Below are 17,222 nucleotides of genomic sequence, written 5' to 3'. Positions count from 1 at the left end.
CAGGGACTATTGATACAACAGTTCAATACGATCGCTACTAATCAACAGTACACAATATTCAGTGGTAAAGATAAAGAAAACATATCAATTACAACGATGCCTTCCGAATATAAAAATGAAATTATAATAGAATACGAAGACGCCAACGAGAATACATTATTTCCAAATAAATCTGTATATGTAGATGAAGAAACAGATAAGAAATTCGAAGAAATATTACAGTCTGCCTACAATTCCGACAAAAGTATATCCGCGATAGATAACAGTGAACGTGAAAAATCGCCTATAAGCATCGAGAACTCAATAACATCAAGTATGGAAGATTCAATTAAAATTTATAATGTACAAACTGGTGAGATTGTGAAATGTAAACCAGAAGATAAGGTATCAACGAGATACGAAACTGACAGAAATGACAACATCGACATGGTAGATAAGAATGCGGGAGAAACCGAAAAACTCAGTGAAAGGAGTGATGTTTCAGATGACGCAGTGATAATTGATAGTTTAAAAGCTGATGAGCAAGAAGAGAATAGTGAAATAGATGAACTAGCACATTTACCAAGCGTGAAAGAGCTGGCAAAGAAGTTTGTGAGCATGGAGAGCCTCAGTGAACCGGTCAAGGTCAGTCCTTATGTGGATAATTACTTGACATTGATGCATCATATGAGATGCACAGAAACAAAATTATAACGGTTTTTTTAACAACATTTTTTCGACTAATTAATACTTTTCTAATTTAAATTCCATTTAGTTGAAAATATATTATTTTGCATACTTACATACCTATAGAAATCAGAAATCAGTAAATATTACTTGGGTTCGGTTATTTATCTAAGAACATCTGGTTTCATGTTAATTGATTGAGTGTTTCCCAAAATTATCCAAAGCTACAAAATGAATACTTTTATCGTAAATATTAAGACTTAAGTACTTGCAAATTTTCGGTCATTTAGTTAACATTGACGAGTTTTATTGTGATGACGATATTAAATTATTTAGGCATGTATGAGTCATGCATTCATAAGTGTTATGTATCTGATAAAATAACTTTACTTATACGTAAAGTATATATAAGTAAAGTTATTTTAATTTACCTATACAAACTGTAGGTATAAAATTATACTTGTTTTGGAAACAATCAAATCAATCCAAGTTCGACCAAGTTTTATAATATTATATTTTCTCACAAAGTATGACTAAATTTTATAATTATAGTATCAATTTTATCAATTACAGCAAACGCAACCAGTTTTAAAGAGGCACAGAAGCAAAGAAAACATACTAAGTCCCGATATTAAAGAAAAGTCCAGCAGCAAGCTGTCATACATGCACAGTCTCACCGCTAGGAGTATTTCAAAAGAATTTCGTGAAGAATTGAAATTATCCATGGCTACTCCACTTACTGTTCCTGGAGGTGCCAAAGAGTTACCTGAAGGTGAAGAAATCATGAGGGAGTCCAGTAGACCAGGCAGTCCTGTACCCGAGCCAGGAACAATAAAATCCAAATTAGCTTTCTTCGAAAGTCTTAAAAATAAGTTCACAAAGTAATAATTGAATCTTCTTTAGAGCAAGTCTCGACAATGCTTATTTATTTAATATTTATAATAATAAAATGAAATATTTTCTTATAACACACGATCACTAGTAATTCCACTAACTGGTAACTACAGCTTCTTTACTATTTTGTAAAAGAGTTTTGTAGTTGATTGAACAAATAAATCCGAAATGTTACGAAATTTAAATATTGGGTATACAAATTATGCTCGATTTAAATTATATTGTAATTATAAAAATAAATGATAATATATTTTAAATGATTGCAGTCAGTGCCATTTTGCACTTAAATATTAAAAGTAAGTTTTAAAAAAATGTATTTTATCTTTCGTAAAGAAATTAAAAACTGAAATTAGAGGTAGTAGTATAAGCATCGGAATTTTTTGAAAAATCTTTTAACGACGGTAAAATGGACAGATAATATAATAATATGGTGTGGTTGGAACTAGGATGTAAATTAAATATTATTTATAATTTATAACGTTTACTTTTTGTCACAATTACTTTTATTTTATAATATTAAATATTAAAAATATTCATTAATTAGGCTACAGTGTAAATACTAAGTGCCATTTACAGCTATCGCACATTACAGTTTAGACAAAAAAATTATATACGACTTAGAAGTTTCGAAAATTAAATTAAAAATGTTAAAATTTATTAGGAGATATTTTAAAACAAAATAAAAAAAATGAAACCTGAAATGTTCGATAGCTCAAAATCATCCTACATATAATATAGCTAAAGCCAAAGTTGTAAATATACATTCCTTATAGCGAATAGGTATCTCGAGGTTGTGTGCTAACCGTTACTTTAATTTGGAGTTTAGTTACGCATAAGATGTGCAATAAATACTTCTTTATTTACAAGTGATATTTAATCTGGAGCTATTGTACTTAGATAATAATAAAATAAATGAATAGATCCGAAAAATATTGTATATTGGATAAGGTTCTTGTGATGAGTTATGTCAATTACTATGGAATTATAAAAATATAAACTGTATTGTTTTATTTTTTTTTATTGGTAGGTCTTTAAAATGATAATGTCATTAGAACACGAAAATATTTCAGATTAGTTAACAAAAAATAATTGTGTAGTTCTAGCGCGCGCGGGCCGCGAAAGGATTCCTAGTAAGATAAAGATCATATGTTAGAATAGAATATGTTAAATTAGAATATATGTTACATCCACAAAAGTAAAATCAAAACAAAAATTTAATAACAACCAAATATATTTTATAATTTTCAAAAAAAATCTTAATAAAATATGCCCAAAGTTTTGTGATATGGTATTTTCTCCATTTGTTTAGCATGTTTCCGTCTGTAACACCATAAATAATAATCGATAAGGCCAGAGTTTGGCACTTCTACGTCCATTCCAGAAGATTTTATTTTTTCTTGTAGCAGCTGTTTTAGGACCTCCACTGCATGAATTGAACAGCCTCTTATTTCTATTTCTTCTTCCGAACAACTAGGTAATAGAATGTCTGAAATAAAAATAACACAAATCATACATCATCAATCATTTTTTCTTTAATTTATAAATAAATGCACCACTCTGGTATTACTCAATGAAATTTTTAAAAATTATTACCCTCTCATCCCCATCCCTTCAACTTGCAAGTGATTAATCCTCATCACAATTATATTAGTACCTAATGTCATTTTTATTTTGTTTTAAAAAAACCCCCCACCCCTGTATATTGTATGGTCTACCTCTCCCTACAAATTGTGACAATACTTGAATGAATCCCTTAGTAATAATTTATTATTAACAAACCTTTCTGTAATTTCTCCATCAATTCATCACTATAACTCATAACACAAAAATAAACTAGCACTTGAGGCACTCTGTAGTCTGCAAACATTGTCATTTTATCAATATCATAAAATTCACCAGCCCCGGCACCATCAAAGAAATTCCACAAATCAGCTACTAATATCTGAGCTCTTTTATAAAAAGATAACATCATCCCTTTATATAAACCTTCATCTTGAAAACATGGAAAATTATTAACAACAATCTCTAACAATTTAATGGCAGATTTGTTTGCATTTTTAACACAAGTTTCAAAAGTTCTATCAAATTTTACTATTAATATGTTCCCAATTTCGTGTAACACAGACATTCTTTGTTTTAATAAAGGTATTTCTGCTTTTGTGTCACCTCTGAATATGTGTTTTAAGTTTGTTTCTGTTATTTTTGAGTAATAGTCAGGATTTGTAATGTCATATCCTTCCTGTATGAAAAAAATGTTTATTATTACAAATGTTGTAAGACATTTTTTTATCAAAAAAATTGCAATGCCCTGAATATTTGATTATACTTATTAACTATAAATAAAAATTTAAGCATCTGAGTGTGACCAGAATGGTTGTGGGTTCAATATACCATTCCACCAGTGGAACAAAATCTTTTCATTTTTCTTCTCTGACACTTCATTCTCTCTGCCTCCTATTGTAGAATAAAGGATGTTGCTGATAAAACAATAAATAAATCCCAAGAGAAATATATGATTTCCATACATTTATAGCTCTGTGTAATGCTGCTTCTAAAGCATAATATCCAGTATAACCATTTACGGTCCATTGAGTATCCTTATTCATTGACCAAAAACAAAAATTCAGTGCATCAGTTACGAAAACCCAGTCAACCGCTTTTTCATGGTTTTTATCAGGATGTATAGAATTGGCTCCAGTTTCAGGTATTTGAAGTTTATTGTCTTTCAAAGAAAGGAACATCTGAAAAATTAAAAAAAATGATAGATACTAATTTTTATCTAAAAATATTTTTTTAATATGAGCCAGTAGTTCCTGAGAATAGCGTGTTTAACCAAACTCTTCAGCTTTATAAAACTAGTATAGATGATTTCAAAGTCATAAATTATATCAATTAGATATTGATATTTACCTCGTCACAAAGTTTATTAATTCCATCATTGTGAATTTTAACATGTTCAGCTCTTTCACTGATATATGCTCCAGACGCAGCTGGTGGTAATACACCTTCACGGACCATTGTTATTTATAAAGAAAAGTAGAAAACACTGATGTTAGTATCTCTTAATCTTATATTTATTTTTATCTTCGGTTCGGTTCTTTATTTATGGCGCTTTATTTTTATCTTATCAATATTAAGTTTTAAAAGTTTACTTTTGGTGAGTGTTGCTAGCCTTTGTTGTGATTTGTGACTTATAAATAAATTACAAAATACAATTCACAATACCACCTTAAGTGGTAATAAATCTATAAAACAATTATACTAAAATAATTTATTTTTTTCTTTATTAATTAGTAATTACCGTATTAGGGTACTTATATACGATATGGTAGGTACAATTATAATAAAATTAAAATGTGCGATATGATGTTTTACTTGTCAATCTGAATCAATTGTCAAATATATCAACAATCAACAACTGTCGCAGTTGTCACACAGAATTTTGAAAAGAATATTGTAACCTAAAAATATCTTGTAAAAACGGAGAAGTGATTGTATTCAGCACTTTACTTACTTAATTTATAAAGACAATGCCTTTAGACGTGCAAGGCACTTTTGTATCCCAGAAAATAAATAAAATTAGATGGATCCCAGAAGATTATGCGGAAACAAAACACTTTTTTACCGGGAGTTGGGACGACGATGAGAATTCTATAAAAGTTTGGAGTTTCGAAACAATAAATGAAGATGAAGATGTTGAATATCCACGACAATTATCAGAATATAAAATAGATGGTGATGTCACTGAAATAAGATTTGTAAATAAAAATATTATTTCTGTGTCCATTTCGAATGGTGATGTTAAAATGCTCGAAGTTAGCGCTTATGATCGACAGTCTCCGCTAAAAGAAATATATTCGTGGAATAAATTACACAATTTTGGGTAAATAATTTTAATTTCTTTGCCTTTATGCTTAGTATATAAATTAAATTAAAATATTTTTACATATGAAATGAAACACTAGCTTTTTAACATAAACTACTGCAAATATGTTATATTTCTAACTGCTAAATTTCATTGCCTATTTCTGGTAAGTCAAAGTGCATCATTGAGTTCCACCACTCAACACACAATATTTCATGGTTTTGGTTTTGGGCAGAATATGATACAGAATGAATCGAAAAGAATATCTATATAATATAAATAAAATTTGTAAGAAGTTTATATTGTTTTGTCAGTATATAAATTGAAATCTTAAAATATATAATTGACTATTCTTGTTTTATTTTCAGAGCAGAAAAAAGTTCATGCACTTCCCTTGACACATTAGAGGGAGATATAGCCAGTATAGGAGAAGATGGCAACATCTATATATTGAATGGTAGGAGAGGAGATATATCACACTCTATCAAAGGAGCGGACAGCTGCTCTTTACATTCAATTTGTTTTATTAAATTGAATGAGGTAACTTTCAAATAATTTTAGCTTTTGTTTATAATTTTATAAAAAATATATATTTTTATATGGCCTATTCAATAAACCAATTGATTAAATCTATAAACAGATAAAGAAGATACACAATGGTTCTGTTAACAGTAAATATCCACTGATAGTTACTGTTAACGGAACCATTGTATAGCTTTTCTTTTTCTTTTCGTGTAGCATTAAAATATAATATATTTTAGATACATAAGTCGAAAATTCATCAATCTGAGTTACGATCAAACTCACAACTATTACAGTTATGGTCAGACACTGCCCACTGTCTTTGTAATTAATGAAGAAATAATTGTTACAATAAGCTTATCAATATTATTGTTATACAGGTAATAACAGGTAACATAAGAGGTCATATGAAAATATGGGATATAAGATCTACCAATAACAAGCCAGCTGCAGCCTTCTTGCTAGCAGGAGATGAATTAGCCGCAACTTGTATTGAAAAACACCCAACACAACCTCATATAATACTTGCTGGCAGCGAATCAGGCGCTTTAGCAGTATGGGACTTAAGAATGAACCAGTTTCCTACTTCTTTACTGAATGCTCATGCTGCAGGTGTCACAGAAATGCAATTTCATCCAGAAAATCCTAATAAATTACTTACTAGTTCTGTTTCCGGGGAAGTATGGGATTGGAATATGGAGACTTTGACTAAGAAGGGTCCAGAAGATTTTGTTCCTTTAGAAGATAAAACTGCTATGAATGTAAATGCACTTATGCCAACTTTGCATAAAGCGATTAATACCTTACACTGTGATAAGGGTAGAGTGCTCTGTGGGGCGGACAATGAAGCTATATATTTGATTAAAAATTTTAAATATTAGTGCTTTTTTCTTATTGTTGTATGTTCCTTGTATGTTAAATTGTTTTGTATGAAATGAAGTCTGCTACTGAATAAATGCAAGATTTGCTTGTGTATTTAACTTTTATCAATAAAGTAATGTTGAGCACTTAATTTTTTTTTAATAATTGTATTTACTTACTAAAATCTGGAGTAATTTTAATTACTAAAATCTTGTTCTAGTTGATATATGACATGAGGCAAGACTTTATTTTTGGAAACTTATACAGTTTTTAATGATTTCTTTTAACAAACTGTAAAAGTTCCGCTGTATTTTTTGTAACAAACTTTAAAAATTCCATGTTCAGCAGAGAGTTCCACCACTCTCAACACGCAATGCGTCGTGAATGCGGCGGAAAGTGAAGAATTGTAGGGTCCTAATGACAATGAAGTGTATTGAGTGGGAGGCAGTCTGAAGCTTTAATAAATATGGACTATTAACAATTGTAGTTTCATAAATATTTTTTCGAAAAGAAAGTGTTAGTGGCCTTTTTAAATATGCCTATATCATGTCAACCCATGACCATCTTATTTTAACAGACGCATCTAAACTATGTTGACTACTATATTTATACCCAAAAATTAGGTATATTACTTATAAGAAAATTAATTAAAAAACCAAATAGAATAACATATTTTATTTGTGAAGTAATACACTTAAATTTAAAACATACATAGATAATACAAGTCAGTCTTTGCTTGCCTAGTCGATTGGTAATTACAATTTTTATTTACATTTTTTATATTAAAATTAATTAAATAAAGAATAATATGAGCAAGAGCATCGCCGAAGAAGAATGTAATCTCTAGAAAATTCTAAAAACAATTATATTTTTAGGTAAACCATAAGTACCTTAAATAGTAAAAATAGGGGTATTTTCAACAGAGGTTGAACATTTGGTGGCACAGAGGTGTTCATCTTTTTTGATTACAAGAAATTATTATCATAAACCAACCTTCTACAAAAAAGATTAACTAGTTAAAAGTGAACTGCAAACAATATTTGAGAGCCACTGCCTTAATTTTTTTTAAATAGTAATCACAATTTATACATTATTCATTTTTGCTTTTTGGGCGATACTCTTGAAATTGAGTACTTAAGAAAATATCAAACAACGGCACCATTTACAACCGTTTGCCAAAAGGTAACTCATCCAAGCCAATGATACCTCATACCAAGTTCAAATAATATTTGTGAATTGGTTAACTATATTTTTCATTATAAAGAGGTGAATAATTGTGAAACCTCATATTTATATTTTTTAAAATATATTTTGTTAATTTTTTTATTAATTTTAATAGATTTTGATCATAAAATTTCTTAAAAGCCACATAGTTAACCAAACCACAAAAAAATCTATTAAAATACAGCCTCATAACATGAAAGGTCATAAATTGGAATACTATTGCATATAATTAATTAAAATAATACATAAAGATTTACATATATACATACATATATTTGGCATCTTATTCACATATCCATACTAAATGTGTTAAACTTAATTAACACACAGTACTAATATTAATAATATATAACAATATGTATATAGTATCACTCGACATTGTTCATTAACACAGCATTATTTGACTCGACCTTAAAATAAAGCACCGTAGAACTGCTATTAAGAAAGAAAAAACTTCACTGGCTTTTAGAATATTCATTATTATTATATTAGACCTTATAAGCTATTGCCCCAATCGGGATTTGAATTCGCTACAACTGCACTTATAACCAAAGTCTATAATAACATACAGTACCAGCTGTTAATGAAAATTTCTAACACTGGATTTATCTAAACCACATTATACATAAAAAATATAGAATTTTGATTTATTTGTCTGTCAATACTCTACTGACTACTGAGTGCAGAGCTCAGGCATTATATTTCGGTTAGTATCATTAATCGACCCATTCTTAGTAAAATTTTGTTCAAATATGTTGGATTTACACAAAACATATGTTTAACAAAATGGATATTGATGTTAAAAATCAACAGAAATTTGATAATATAGTGTCTCAACCCTCTTTCTCTCCTCTATCTATTCCGCTAGTTCCTCTCTTGGAGGAAAGCAGAAAGTGGATATTACAGCCACTATACTTCAGGTAATCTCATTAATTCCCAATGCATTATACACAATTTACTCAGGTATGTTGAACTCTCCGATATCTTGGGTGTTGACTCCCCAAAACATAATACCAAGAGTGTGGCATTGTGTATAATGAGTTGCACCATCGCATTAGAGCTTATAATATTTATTATACACAATTTACTCAAGTATGTTGAACCCTAAGTCAAGTATGATGAACCCTCCGGTGCGGCGGTGGTTTTCTCTGCGAGGCGGAATACAGAGAGTGTGGCACTGTGTACAGTTGGTCGCACCATCGCATTAGAGCTTCAGTCACGTGGCAACTGTTGGCAGCTGTTGCGAGTTGAGTTTCTAGACTGTCTGATTGCTTTAGGAGAAGGCTGGGAATAGAGAAATACTTATTATAATTTTTAGCTACTACTCAATTCAATTTAAAGCTACGTTTACATTAGGCTATATCTGGTGCTTCAAGTGTATGTATGTGTAGTTTATATGGGAATTTAGGACCGTAACTTAAACTGTGTAAACCGGAACAGGTATGCAGTAAGCTATTATTTAATGTTACTAATAGTATTATAAATGTGAAAGATTTCGAAGTTAGATATTTGTTCCTCTTTCACGTAAAAAATACTGAGATATACATATATCTGTTACTGTAATATATATCAGAATAACTCAACGGCCACAATTTATGTAAAGATTTTGTATAATTTGACTATAATATAACAATTAATTAAACAGCGCGAGTCGCTAGTATAAAGAATATATAATTACCTTGGCGGAAACAACGTAGGAGCTATTATCATAGCCACGTTGTGTTCACTCATTTTGTTAGTGTCACTCATAGACACTATCTCCCTCACTAGCTGTAGCAGCTCGCGCAGTGTCGCTCTCTGTTCCGGCGGTAAGAGAAGAACTAGGAGATTTAGCGCTCGGCCTTGTGTTGTGCCGGTTAATGCTGGAATAGAAGAGAAAAATGTTTAAAATAAGTACAGTACGGTCAACGAGTCGTGGCCGCACTGAAGTTAGCCAAAGTAGATTGTTGCTGCAGATTTAATTGTAGGCATTTTTCCTAGTTTTGAATATTTTCCTCCCGAGTGTACAACGCGCAAAAGTTTAGAAAGCCTAACTTCAAGGCGGCCACGACACATCGGCCGTACTGTATTATATTATTATCTTATTATTTAGAACAGATAGTGCCTAGTTTAAATGTATTATTATACACTCTAGTCATTATTGAAATATATTTCACTTAAGTATTTTACTTTTGCTGTGGGTTCGATTCCACTCGGGAAGATAATTATTTTTAAATCCTAGCTTTGTCCTACTACTGAACCTAATGTCTCGAAAATTTGTTAGTCCGTAGGGAACGTAATGTCTTAAGACTAAGTGCCTATCTTGCTATATACGGGATACAGCTTGAAGCACGTGACAAAAAATCACATAGTAACTTACCATAAGTATGATAAAACAATCTCATAAGCTCCTGTGTGAGAGGAGGTTGCGGTAATGCACGAAGTAATCGTTTGAACACCGCAGCCAGGTCGTGTCCGGTCGCGCGGTTTAACGCCGCCTCTACTGTGTTACGGTCCTCGTACCATTGACGTTCTATTAGTTGGCAGAGGGCTTCGATCTGTGAGGAAATTTCAAAATAATCGAATAAAACTTTCTGAAAGAAATTATCAGTTGAAACATTAAGAAGGGACTTGATAAATTTATTTATTGCGTTTCACAAGTTATTAATGGTTTTATATATAGCATAGGCCATACATATAGCTGAATGTTAAATAGAAAAAAAGACATAAGAAACGAAAAGATTAGATATATAGGAACTTGGATAAGAGAAGAAAATGTATTTTTAAAAGGAGGCCTTTTAAAAATAGATAGAAAATAGTGGGTATAAATCTTATCACAAAAAAAGTAAATTTCTTCTTTAACTGTGGAATAACACTTTTAAAATATCGCTTTTTTATCGAGGTTGTGGCCGTCCTGTACGTAGTTGTAGAAAGCGGCGCAGATTTAATTATACGATTTTCCTTACTTTTGATTATGTTATTCCCGAGTGCATAATGAGCAAACATGCGCGACTCGGTGACCATATAGTAAAAAAAAAATGGTAATGAGGTACCCACAACAAATAAATTATTTTACCTTATGTTTATTCCCAGGTACACGTAAGAGTCCTTCATCTTTAGTTCTGGAGCGTAAAGCTGATGATAAAGATCTAAGGATCGACGGAACTGAACTCCACGTTTCCTCCCATAGTATCATGTCCTTACGAAGCAACGTTTCTAATGCAACACCGAATACTGCGCCTTCTGGGAATTAAATAATTACTACACTTAATATACAATACAATTAAAAATTAATTACAACTTAAAATACAATTAAAATTAAATTAAGTACTATTCTTTAATATTAAGATAATTTAAGTAATTTTACATATAGCAACACCACATTTTAAAGAACTTTCGAGTAATTGCGTGTTCTGGCGGAACTCAACACCGCGCTTTGCCGTGTTAGTTGTTACCGAAGCGATGAAATGTAAATGATGTTGTAATCGAACCCACCACCACCGCGTTGGAAGCCACTCATTTGTGCTACTGCACCATGACGGCCTCAGAAAAAATATAATTATAACAATTTACATTATTATAACAAAAAGTATTATAACAATTTACCTTCTTTCCGCTTCTTCTTAGGAGTTTTCCTTTTGTGGAAAGGCAAAGAGTATCTATCGAAGAGCGTAGTCAGTTCCAACCAGAGTAAAGGCTGTAATTTCTTTAACTGAGGTTCTCCCACACTTTCGATATCTACAACACTGTCTTGTTCTGGCCAATCCTTTAGAAAGTAAATTTGTGGTTTTAATAATATGATTATAATTCAATATAAATAAAAAATATATATATTATGGACTACACCATGCACCATATTCGGCACATTGTGTGCCGAAAAACGCATCCTCTGATTGTAAAAGCCATATTTGTGGGATCGATTTACAATTTAAGGAGTGTATTATTTTCATTTCCTCCCTCTGATCGGTAGTCAATACAAATTCCATTCCATTATTCGAATATTTTTACTAATGTTTAGAAAGTTGGACGGCACGTGGGGCACGGAGTATCTTAACACTAGGTTCTTACTATATGCGGGATACAGCGTGAAGCTTATTTTTAAAAATGTAACATGTTACTATATATTACTTAAAGACGTAAAGAAAGAAAACATATGACATTTTAATAATAGGAAAATAACGCATATAATAAAAACTAAGTGTAGATCTGATTAAGTGCAAGCAATTGTATGCAGAATCAGGTGATTGCGTCATCTCACCGCAATTCACTCAGAGCGTTACGTTACATATGGAACGGAAGCTCAACATTTTGCAAGTAAATCCATTTTAAGCCGCAACTCTTAGTAAGTCGAGATGAAATTATGTTCCCAAGGTAGAGTTATAATAAAATATATAAATGAACCGTGTCTATATTACTAAATTTACTAACGTAATCTTCATATGTGTATAGGAAATAGATTTTTTTAGTTTCAAGCTCAATTTCGAATATGGTCAAGTCAATCTCAAGTATTGAAAAGGTCAAATAAACCATAATGTTAGACACTGCGTTCTGGACATCAACGTCTCTCTTTGTTTCATCCAGTGAGGAGATTTTTACTTAAATATAGGCCTTTAGTTCTTTCCATTTGAGATTGCAGAGGAAATTGGAGGTAGGTGTAAGTAAACAATACATATACAAATATTAAGAAAATTACCTCTTCATGATGCATCATCTGTCTGTCCAAGTTAAACTTGTGTTCGAAGCTGAGCGGCTGTTGCGCTGACGCCGCGCTTTTTGTTCGAGATACAGGCGCATGATTCCTATAATAAACCAAATTTTGATTAAGTATACACCAAAATAAATATATACGTCATTTTACAACAAAATATATTATGTAAAATTACACACGCTGTGTACAATTTCGTACACAGACTAAAAATAGGCAAAGGTAATTATTAAAAATCTTTTCTGTTTCCGGACTGGTTGCCTGTATTACGATATTCGTCCTTCGAAATAATTAAATAAATAGCATTATAAAAATTTAAAACTTAATTCGTTTGGTTATTTCGAAATAAGTATTAATGTATTATTAAATATGTTCAATATATACAAGGGAAAGTGACTAAAATATCTACCCACGCTACGTACAAGCAACATCCGTTTAATGAAGTTTTCTAAAAACACCTAAATGGATATAAATTTTATATGGCGCATAATGAGCTAGCAACATATAATTTTATAATATAGATAAATTATCTTTTGTCAAAACTTACATAAAAGGGTCGTTGTTTTTCAATATGGATCCATTGATACGTTCCTTGCCTATTCGTGGTCCTTGAACTGTGCCGTACCTTTGGTAGCCTAGCAGCTCGATACCTTCTGCAAAGAATGCATTTTTATATTAGGATAAAATATATAGTAACATTATTAAGCTTAAGGATTTGTTTGAAGGACTATATAGACTATATACTCAGTATGGACATTACATCTCATTGTTATAAGACGGTATCAATTTGGACTAACTGTATCTTATAAATTACTGTTTAAAAATCTATATAAAAATAGATCATTAGTATAATCCATATGTAAAAAACACCATACCAGTATTAGAAGCAATATCCGCCCAATGCAAGTCGTTGGGTTTGAACAGCTCCTGCACGCGCGGCGGCGAGTGGGCGGGCGGGGAGAGGCGCACGCGCCGCGCCGGTGCGGACGGCGTGCGCGCTATTGGCGCATGCGTGTGTGGCGGGTACGTGTCGCTGGAGAATAGAGGATGTTGTTTAGGTTAACGCACCCTGTATATAGCAGGGTAGGCAGAGGGAACCTAGTGTTAAGACACTCCGTTCCCCACTTTCCGGTGAATTTTCGTGGCATTGTGTGTTAACTCTCGGAACTTTATATCGCGGTTTGTTTTATTGCCAGAGCGAAGAAATGATAACTTTGGATGACTAATTTCCCTGAATGGCATAGAACCCACAAACGTTCGCGATCGATCGATCGATTTATAAGTTTTTCTAAAAAAGCATTAAGACTTACACAAAGTCTGGTGGCGTAGCGCTGTCTGCCCACTCAGTGGGGGGGCTGCCGGAGCCGCCGCTCGGCAACGAGTCCAATGAATCAGGAGTCGCACTGCGCGACCGAGGCTCGCTGCCGCTCGAATTCTAGAAGAAAGATTGGTTTTTTAAGTAAGGCATTTAATATTGGTGATATTTACTTTTTAGAAATTATTTAATTTGATGTTTTTTTAAGATAACTAAATTCAATTTAATTTCGATAGTATACAATTTGTCTTATCATCGTTTTTAATTAAGTCATACAAACCAAAAAAAAATATCTCCAATTGTTCCGCAACACACAAGTCACAAGTAAAACAACTTAATTTTTCAACATTTTGACTGTTAGGGCACTCACATGACACAATACAAAACTAAAATGTATCTTTGAACAACTTTTACTTTAAATACATCTCTGAACTTCACATTTGACCACTTATTACCATTACTCACGTTACAAAACAATTTCTACAAAACAAAAAAAGAACAAATAGAACCAGAATTGTCTAAAGCACTTAAAACGTCACCGTAGCACAGAAACAAGTTAATTGTTGCTAACGACTCGTTTTTGTTAATAGAAAGCGTCGTGAGAAGAGAAGACTGGTGCTTTAATATGTACCTATGTCGTAATATATTGATGGGACGCGCCGTAGAATGTGAGGAAAGTGATATGAATGAAGTTTAATATTATCGACAGATACTTTAGGTATTACGGTCGATGAGTTGTGGCCGCTCTGAAGTTAGGATTTCTGAAATATTGAGCACTTTTCAGTCCTAAAAATTCTCTAATCAAATCGGCGCTGTGATCTTACAGTGCCATGCCATATATATGTAAGAACTCATAACAGGCTAGGCAGAAGAAACCTTATGTTTTGCCTCGCTACCGACCGAAGAATTGAACATATGAAATATGTATGTCATTTCCTCTACTGGCTTCATTCAAATAATTGGATCGACTAAGTTAGGATCGAATCCACAAACGCTGCTCTTCCGAAAGTCGGGCGATGTTCCATCCAGTGCTCTACAGGTATTTACCGATATTATTTTGTTTTCTAATTTTAAGTTTTAAAACGGTAAAGCCATTTTTTATCTGTGACTATTAATGACAAATATTTAACAAATTAAAGACAACCTCTAGATACTAATGAGAAGGGAATTCTGAGTATTACGTTTATCATTGCCGTATACAATTACGTAAGAAATGAAAGTCAAGTTAATACATCTTTAACTGAGATAACTTTGTTTAGTTACTACTTACTACGCATTCACTTATCTAACCTTTCCGTTATTGCAATGGCTTTTGTTGATATTTTCAGGCTTCTTAAGTATTAGTTGTATTTTTAAAATTTTTAGTAAATAATGTATATTTTTCTGGCTGTATCCCGCTTAGGCAAAGGGAACCTAGAAACCTAGTGTTAAGACATTCCGTTCCCATTGGGACACTTCCATTCCCCGCTTTCCGCCAAATTCTAGAGGCATTGAGTATTGAGTGGCGTTACCAGAGTACCTCAAGTGGAATTGACTCACTATGGTGTTTTCAGCCGCACACTTGTGCCCCTGCCCCACGACTGGCCTTAAAAATAATGTAATCAATTTTTTAAAGTCATCAAAATCTACCTTTGCCGGTTCAGCGTAGTGTCTCTTGACACTAAAGGCTTTTTTAAATAATAAATCAATGATATCGCCTTCGCGCAGAGGCACAGCATCTGATTGTAAGGCCGTTGGTTCGATTCCTACTAGAGGGAATGAATTAATTATTAATATTTTAATGTCCTCTACTAACAGAAACCGCGGCGTTGAGCTCTACCACTCAACCCACAATATCTCGAAAATTGTACACAGCGTAAAACTAAGATAAATAAATAATTCAATAATAACATATATAAATAGTAAAACAACAATTTAATAATAAGCCCACGAACAAAGTCACTATGCATTCCTTCCTTGCCTCTTCCCAGTACACACATGGTTTGATTTAAGCATCAACAACACACACAACATAAACACATACACAAACTTCTCGGAAGCGTGTCGTTCACCGCCAGAGCATTTTAATATCCATGGTTGTGGAATGAAGTTCCTACTCCAGAGCCTAGTGCCTACAAGGTATGTCGTAATACATTTTTTTTGTTCTTTTTTTACACAATTTACAGTTTTGTCATGTTGGTAGCTATTTCTTAGTATGTTATTTTGCATGTTATTGAATAATTATTGAATTAAAGCTTAATAAAAACCTTAGTTATTAGAAGTCAAAAGTCCTAATTAATGAACATATAATTTTATTAATAACGACTGTAAATGGACATGAAAATGATTGAAAAACTGTGTGCAAGTGTGCATATTATAAAATTTACACAAAAAAATAATCGAATAAATAGATACAAAAAATAAAAATATCTATACATAAAAATAATCGATTACTGTCTCGAATTCGAGCAGCAGAGAACAGTTTCTTGACAGTAGCTTTAAGCTTCTCTCTTCCTATCCTGCTATATGCGGGATAAGGCAATGATATTAAGCATATAGATACACATACTAATAGAATGTATAGTACTTCATAATCTACAAATAGCTGCACAAAAGCGATGATGGCATCATCATTAATGTCTTAACCAGATATGGGCAGATTTATGCTTGACAAGTAACTAGCAAGTAATAAGTGCGTTAAGTTAAGATTTACAATGATAAAGTAAGCTTAAACAAAGAGCGGCAAAGCTTGTAGTAGAACATCATAAGTGGGGAGTGGGGAACGGAAATGTATTAATGGGAACGGAGGTTCCCAGGTTCTTTCAGCCTACCAAGCTATGTGTGGGATACGTACGGAGATAAGAGCATTTAACCAAACAAATTGTTCAGCTTTATAATATTAGTTTAGAAGTTTAAATGTCATATGCTACCATAACATTAGTATTACAATTGGTAAAAGGAAGTCGTCTATTAAACGGAATATCGAGGTCGGTTCATCAACATGCGTCCCTCGACTGGAGAGCGTCACATGTGTTAACTGCTAAGTTTAAAAATAAATACAGATATCAAAATAATATTGTTCTTATTATTTTTTGGTGAATATTTATGAAACATTTAATATACCAATACATATATTAAATGACAGTATTAAACAATAATTTTTAAAAAGAAAAGTGCTTTCGTAACTGATAATGACTGTGCCCTTATCGGTT

At 32.1% G+C, this 17,222-nt stretch overlaps 4 protein-coding genes across 16 annotated transcripts in view; 2 read left to right on the top strand and 2 right to left on the bottom strand.

Moving 5' to 3' along the window:
- Nucleotides 1–2,562, top strand: part of M7BP (Myosin-7a binding protein) — an 87,419-nt gene extending 84,857 nt beyond the window's left edge. For 10 of the 11 annotated variants that reach the window (XR_014878377.1, XR_014878375.1, XR_014878376.1 and 7 more), the window contains 2 exons: nt 4–624; nt 1,240–2,562. Coding sequence is in view for 8 of the 11 variants with exons in the window: in XM_085192157.1 (XP_085048283.1) it covers nt 4–624; nt 1,240–1,551 (933 nt within the window). In the remaining 3 variants the exon portion in view is untranslated. Of the gene's footprint in view, nt 1–3; nt 625–1,239 lie in introns of those variants that run through there. The other variant, XM_085192161.1, reaches the window with a different exon arrangement.
- A 211-nt stretch (nt 2,563–2,773) lies between these two features.
- Nucleotides 2,774–4,777, bottom strand: LOC146536017 (queuosine 5'-phosphate N-glycosylase/hydrolase). Its single transcript, XM_085192169.1, has 4 exons — nt 4,471–4,777; nt 4,086–4,301; nt 3,340–3,799; nt 2,774–3,046 (listed from the first exon to the last, which is right to left on the bottom strand). Exons 1-4 carry the CDS (start codon nt 4,576–4,578, stop codon nt 2,817–2,819), a joined length of 1,014 nt encoding a protein of 337 aa, XP_085048295.1. The 5' UTR covers nt 4,579–4,777; the 3' UTR covers nt 2,774–2,816.
- Nucleotides 4,778–4,926: 149 nt separating this feature from the next.
- Nup43 (nucleoporin 43) lies at nt 4,927–6,956 on the top strand. Its single transcript, XM_085192168.1, has 3 exons — nt 4,927–5,443; nt 5,794–5,965; nt 6,328–6,956. Exons 1-3 carry the CDS (start codon nt 5,091–5,093, stop codon nt 6,826–6,828), a joined length of 1,026 nt encoding a protein of 341 aa, XP_085048294.1. The 5' UTR covers nt 4,927–5,090; the 3' UTR covers nt 6,829–6,956.
- A 512-nt stretch (nt 6,957–7,468) lies between these two features.
- conu (Rho GTPase-activating protein conundrum) overlaps nt 7,469–17,222 on the bottom strand; it is an 82,522-nt gene continuing 72,768 nt past the window's right edge. For all 3 annotated transcript variants that reach the window (XM_085192165.1, XM_085192166.1, XM_085192167.1), the window contains 9 exons: nt 14,027–14,151; nt 13,592–13,749; nt 13,264–13,369; nt 12,705–12,810; nt 11,618–11,777; nt 11,088–11,254; nt 10,392–10,569; nt 9,711–9,894; nt 7,469–9,316 (listed from right to left, as the gene is read on the bottom strand). In XM_085192165.1, coding sequence (XP_085048291.1) covers nt 9,142–9,316; nt 9,711–9,894; nt 10,392–10,569; nt 11,088–11,254; nt 11,618–11,777; nt 12,705–12,810; nt 13,264–13,369; nt 13,592–13,749; nt 14,027–14,151 — 1,359 coding nt within the window. In that variant the 3' untranslated portion in view covers nt 7,469–9,141. The remainder of the gene's footprint in view (nt 9,317–9,710; nt 9,895–10,391; nt 10,570–11,087; nt 11,255–11,617; nt 11,778–12,704; nt 12,811–13,263; nt 13,370–13,591; nt 13,750–14,026; nt 14,152–17,222) is intronic.

This window comes from Heliconius melpomene, chromosome 10 (genome assembly GCF_056956725.1).
Source record: "Heliconius melpomene rosina isolate 202511_hmr_F chromosome 10, ASM5695672v1, whole genome shotgun sequence".
Taxonomy (NCBI): Eukaryota; Metazoa; Arthropoda; class Insecta; order Lepidoptera; family Nymphalidae; genus Heliconius; species Heliconius melpomene.
This window is presented reverse-complemented; position numbering and strand designations above follow the sequence as displayed.